Here is a 6592-nt window from a genome sequence, read left to right as displayed (position 1 = left end):
ATATGGCTACCACAGCAAAAGCCACTGGCAACCTCACCTATACCACACGTTTAGAAATGGAAAGCCCACCAAGGAGTTCCAGTTACAGGAGTTGTGGTCTGAGCTGGAAATACAGTAAATGGCTTTTTTTTCTGTCAAACAGGATTGAATGTAAACTATCTTAATGTAATTTTTCCTTATTTTAAAAAGGGATTTAGACAAGGCAAATCACAACCTTGCATCACTACCTTTTAATGATTTAATACATACAAGTGCATCTCCTTTGGGTGACAGATTTTGTCAAATGACTGAAGAACAACGAAACTGCCCAGTTTCATTACGCTCTTCAGCAGGTGTTGGACCTCAAATAACACTGAAAGTAACAAACAGTGCTAAGGAAACTTCAATACAAAACACTGCTACACAGTAAAGAATATTCTTCGAAAGAAATTTTGCTCATAAGTGCTTAGTTACAAAAACATTTTAAACATTTGCAAAGGAAAAAATAATCTACTCACATCTTCAGTGTCCTTAACCCGTAAAATCTGTTCCCGCAGGTCCTGTAAGTCGTTAAACGTGGACTGTGCTGTTATAGAATATACTAGTGCAAACCCTTGACCATTCTTCATATAGAGATCTCTCATTGCTGTAAATTGCTCCTGTAATCAAATATTTTTAAAAGTAATTAGCTAGTGAATGCAGCTAATGAACATTTACAAAGGAACGCTATTATTGTAATGGACAAGTATATAGTACTGTACAGCAGGCTGTTACATTTTCACCCCTTACAGAGATCTACTGAAGCATGCAAATTTAATAGAAGCATTAACAACTTTTTTCCCTTTGTTTTTTTCCCCTGCTAGTAGAGAAAAAGGCTTCTTGAAAAAAACAGGAAAAAGATCAAGAGCAGCAAGAAAAATATATCTGCAGACAGACTGTTGTATGCCCTGAACCATAACACAAGGTGTGAAGATTTGCTTGACAATATCTTGTAGTGATCTTTCATTTATTTTCTGATATGGTGTTAAGCATGAGTCTGCCATCAGACCAATTCCCCAGACAACAAATATGGACTGGAAATTCAATTTCTCTTCTAACATGATATTGAAACAGGCCAAGGTGTCACATATTCGTGATTTATTGTGAGCACGACTGTGTGGGAAGGCACTGCCTGATCCCCTCTGAACATATGCAGTTACACCGTAGTCATCCCTAGCAGGAACATGGCTTAAAGGTTCAGTGAAATGCAAGGACAGGCTGGAAAATCTGTAGCAGATCAGAGCTTTGTCCACCACGCCTGTTAAGGAAGCCTCACCAGACCCGTGTAACAGTGATTTCTGCTTCCACGCCTTCGCACTGCTGCTGATAGTTTTATTTAGAAAGCTTTGAAAATTAACTTTTAGGAAGAATGTCCTCCCGCTGTGATGTGCACTCAGCCATCACAAGGTCTGTTTACTCAGTGACAAGACTTTGCAGGATGGCAAGTGACACTGGCGTGGCAGAGGGAGTCGCTGCACGTCCCCAGCTGCTGGCAGGCTGGAAGGATGACCTGAGTCTCCCAAAGCAGCACAAGGCAGCACCAGGGAGGTGCCACCTGGGTACAGGAGCATTCCCTGTCAGGTACAAAACCTTTACTGACTGAATCCTCTCTGTGTGGGCTGCTGTGACATGCTGGGAGGTGATCCCCATGCACTGCCTGGAAGTGGCTTCAATCTGTGTCTGTGTATTCTGGCCACTTGCAAAATTAACATGCAAAACTCTCCCTTATTAGAATGTTGATAGCAAGATGATGGTGAATGGCAAAGAAGAGGTGAGTGGCATGGGATGCACCAACCTTTGTGTGCCAGTACTGGGGTACCAGCTGGGGAATGGGTTCACAGCACTGCTGGCTCATTCACCACACTGGATTTTAGGTTAATTAATAAACCTGTTCAATTTAAATTATTGGAGCTGATCTACTGTTTTCATTTGGGCACAGTTATTCTACTAGTATAAGTTCTAATGTTAACATCTGACCTTATTCTTAATAAAGAAATTCCATATTAGAAACAGAAGTTATACTTACTGTCCCTGCTGTATCGAGGATTTCAAGCATACACTGTTGACAGTCTACTTCCACTTGCTGGGAAAAAAGGGAAGAGACAAATGCAGTTAAAACTAAAAAGTCTGAAATGAGACAGGCAAGAGGAATATCAGCTTAATTTTTACTTCTGCTGTAAAGACCTCTACAAGCAAACCAGCCACCTGCACGGCCCCAACACTAAGAGAGGCACCACTATTAGGGGATTAATTACACTCCAAGCCAGTCATTTGGGTCAGCTCACTTATGCCTCAGGACTCCATCAATTAAAAAGGCCTGAATGAGCCGCTCATTACAAACATCTCAACTTAAGTGAGGTAAAATCCACTCTTACAAACCAAAGGACCTTGAACTTCACTTGTTCTTTGCTGTTGGGGGAGAAGGAAGTAAGGAAGAAAAGCAAAAGTAAAATATTTAGTGATCCTCCCAGTTAGGCTTAGCAAGTTTTCCACTCACTGAGAAATGTCTCAGATCCAATGAGAGTAATTCCAGGAAAGTCAAATAAATTTATCATCAGAACTCATACCACAATTTACATTTAATTATCACAGGCAAGAATGTTAAGTTTTCTGGTTTGGTGCCTTTAATTATGGTAACATTTATGCTAATCTGTAAGACAATGGGTTACTTGACATCAGTGGAGTGAAGAAAGCAGCTCTGTTGACAGAATTACGTAACATGACAGCGCCAGGGATCCTGACAAGGCCTTTTGCTCAGCAATTACAAGCCTGCATCCAGAATGGCTGTAAAGAATTCTATATGCCTTCAAATCAAGGAGAACACATTTGAAATAAATGGCAAAACAGCCATTCCTGGGAGAAAACAACAAAATGCAATTGCTGTGCTACAGCAATACAACTTACTGTGATGACTGGCGTATGTGTCCTCTGCAATAACTTCTACAGATAGCACAAACATAGCAAATACTGGTGTCTTTGTGTTTTGAAGTAATAATCATATGTCAAATGAAAGCATTTGGCTTACTTTTACTAGTAAGCTAAAGAACCAGCTTAGTACTTCAAGCCAGTAAAGTACTCCATAAAGCCAAAGGAAACTACCTGTATGAAACCACTTCCAAGACTGCTGCTTTTCTCTGCATCACCTTCTTGCTGTGGTTTGATGCAGCCCTTAAGATTTTCTCAGAAAAAAAAACAAACCTTTCTCATTCTGATAAGCTTTTGTTGCATTATTATAAAGAGAGAGAGTCTCACTATGTGAGACTTGAAAGAAATAAAAATTATGTTATTTTACCTTTCTGTATGAATCTTCTATTGTTGGGTCATATTTTTCAACAAAAATTCCCTGAACGAACTGTACAGTCTGGGGAGAAAGGAAAGAAGGAAAAAATTAATTAAACTGAACAGGACCTGTAATGTTCACCAAGAAGCACTTTATGAAAAAGTAACCACACAAAAGCTACTCAAAACTGCTGATAAAATTCAAGAGTGGGAGCAGATACATGTATTTTCAATTTTTTAAAATAAAATTTGCACAGTTTCTGTTGTTTTAAGAATCACTTGATTCAAGCGTGTTTTCAAAACTTTTTTAAAATGTAAACTGCTTGTTTGCTTTTTCATAAAAGACGCCTCAAACAGGCCTCGACTTCAGTGCCTGTGGCTTTAGAATAAAAATCACCAAATATGGAAGACCTGAAATTTAATCAGAAGAACTGGCAATCTGTACACTGTAGAAAATCCACATTTCAGTTCAATCACATTAGAGTTACAGTGGAGCTACTCTGGATTACATTCCCAGTGCAGAGACATAGTTCAGAGCAGCAAGATAAATCTGGAGTGTCTCCAGGTACCCAATTTGTATTAAACCATTACAGAAGGAGACATCATTCATTTCAAAGAGGAAGTCTGTCTTCTCATATAAAAGCAAAGCTACAATAAACACGTCCCATCAGGCTGTCATTCAGCTGTGGCCCATCTCTGGACATCCAGGCTCTGTACGTGGCGTGCTCTGGCTCCTGCCAGTCTGCAGCTTCACTTGTCCTCTGCAAGACAAACTCTGATTTTCCTTTTCACCCCGCGTCCCACTGCTCTTACCTACCACAATCTGAAATAATGCAGCACAGGAGCATCTGGAGGTTTCGTTGATGTTTGTAAAACAAGGTGGTGTTTGTTTGTAAAACTAAGTGTCTCTTTAAAAATCAACAAACACACCAACTATCTTTTGCTAATCGAGCTTTCCACAAGTTTTTTTTTTTAACACCAATTCTGTGAAGTCACCACCTGTTTTGAGAAAGTCATGTTTTGTCTGGACAGAAGGCTGAGATTTTCTGCAAGAGGGCTGAGGTTTGTCACACAAGTACTTGCAAACCTTCAGAGTGGTATATACCAGGTACAGAGAGACATCTCACTGTACACAGCTCCTCATGGTTTGCTTTCTCTTAATACAGGAAGAAAAGATTTCTAGTCCTACCTCGTTTAAAAATCATCCTATATCACTAAATAAGCCCATTTTACACTCTAACGATCAAAGCTTTTGCTTCTTGTGACACTGAATGGTTGTCCCAGTCTGCTTTTCAGATAACAGATGTCAGCAAAATCATTATAATAAGATAATTTGAGGGTTGTGTGTCCCAACTCCGGTTTCCAGTTTTACACAGGACAACTGGATAATTTTGGTAATAACCATCTACCTGCTGACGCTCCAGAAGGTTTTTACTCTCATTAGAAATGGTGAGAAAACTACCATAGAGGAAACACTTGTAAAGAAATCACCAATAACTGCTTTAGTAACTATCTAGGGCTTTCTGCTATGCTGCCATCATCACCAAAAGGCACAATCAGCATCATATTGGCACAGAAGAGTTAAAACAAGGAGGATTTTCAGTGAAACAACACCATATTGTCATCTACACTCAGCCTGTAAAAACACAGAACTGAAAACAAACACCAGCCTCTTTGTTAGACATTTTAGTTTATACAGGTCAAAGAAAGAAATTTTAAAGTGACCTCTGTATTGTTTTAAATCCCACTTGGTAATCTCTCCTTGCTAATTCTTGTAAATAAGTAGACAGTCACCTTGAAAGCTAAATAATATGCACTCTTAGCTAATTGGCACTTATTGTGTCCTGTTATAAACATAATGTATCAATGCTGCATATGAATTATAATATATGCTTACTTAGCACCTAGTCTGTCAAAAAGCATTTAACTTTTGTGGACCAGACTAAGTATTTGCATTTCAGCTTTTAAAAAGGCCAGTGACGGATGCTGACTCAGACTTCACCTCACAAATAAGGAAATTGAAGTATGTCAGATGTTGAATAATTTTTATGTACAGCATATTAGGAAGTGCCTTATTTTACCTAGTGAGTCTTTCAATGCTGCATAACAAAAGCAAGATAATCAAGAGGATGCTAGTGGAAAAAGTAATACAGATTGCTTAAGCTGCCGTGGAAGAATTGCACTGACACCTACATCTTGTAAAGATTAGGATGGGATCTCTGAAAGAGAGTATCAAATTTGACACATAATTGAATACTCTTTCCTCCTGTTCATCTGCATTCTGAAAGTGATTTACCAAGATTACTAGCAGCCCATTTCAGCAGAAAAAACAACAGGGCAAGAAGCAGCACGAGCAGCTGGTCAGCTATCATCGCCTTCTATGAAAAGGAACAGGGTGTAGTTCCTTGTTTAGATAACTTCACACTTGACCAGTTCTTTGCCTTTCTTGTTGGAGCTGGGCTGCTTGACTGATTTGTGATAAATAGGTGACAGCAGTCTCTCTTACAATGCTTTACTATCACCTCTGCTATGTAAACCTCTTATTGGAAACAACATGAGTACTTAAGGAGTACAGAGTGTCATCAGCCTGCTTATCCCTCTGCACTGCACGTGCTGGAGGTGACTTCTTGTTCTGCCTTGTGTTTTCAGTCCAGGCTGCTCACTTGGGTTCTATCCAGGATAGAAAACACACATTCTTCAAGGTATGGAAGGCTGCAACCATCACTAACTCACTGCCACGCACAGCAAGGCTTCATTCACTGCTCCAGTGTGGGTCAGGCTTTTAATAACTGGATACAGCCAGTCAGTCATTTACAGTACTGCACCCATGCGGGAAGCAGAAATGAAATGCTCTTGTGACAGCGATTAATCACCTGCTGCTTCTCCAAAAACATGACACAAATTCACAGACATGTGTCACTACACATGTTAAAAGTAACACAAATATCCCAACACATTTAACAAGCACTGTCTGCAGTAAGATAGGATGATTTTGAAGTTTGTGTATGAGTTTCAGAACTGCTTCCCAAAACTCACCAAAGCGGACTTCCCCACACCTCCTGAACCAAGGACCACCAGCTTGTACTCACGCATGGTGTGGTCTGTTCAAATAGTGATGACCTGGGAAGCAGAGAAAAAAGCCAACCGTTAAAAGCACACCTGCACGTGGAAATTTAGGACACTCTTTGGAAAGTAGCAACACACTCTCCTCTCCAAACACTCCTGAGAATAAAAATCTCTTTAGTAACAGCTATGGTTTTTATTTTTCTACCTGGGCACTCAATTTTCGATGGTT

General features: G+C 39.7%; 1 protein-coding gene across 1 annotated transcript; it reads right to left on the bottom strand.

Moving 5' to 3' along the window:
- Positions 1-497: 497 nt before the first annotated feature.
- LOC104527015 (ras-related protein Rap-1A) lies at positions 498-6390 on the bottom strand (the record flags this gene model as incomplete). Its single annotated transcript, XM_010170628.1, has 4 exons — positions 6334-6390; positions 3311-3379; positions 2045-2101; positions 498-638 (listed from the first exon to the last, which is right to left on the bottom strand). Coding segments are annotated over exons 1-4 (324 nt in total), but the record flags the coding sequence as incomplete, so codon positions are not given.
- Positions 6391-6592: the final 202 nt, after the last annotated feature.

This window comes from Antrostomus carolinensis, unplaced genomic scaffold, assembly GCF_000700745.2.
Source record: "Antrostomus carolinensis isolate BGI_N321 unplaced genomic scaffold, ASM70074v2 scaffold316, whole genome shotgun sequence".
NCBI classification, from domain to species: Eukaryota; Metazoa; Chordata; class Aves; order Caprimulgiformes; family Caprimulgidae; genus Antrostomus; species Antrostomus carolinensis.
Note: the sequence above shows the minus strand (reverse complement) of the source record. Positions and strands in the feature narration are given on the sequence as shown.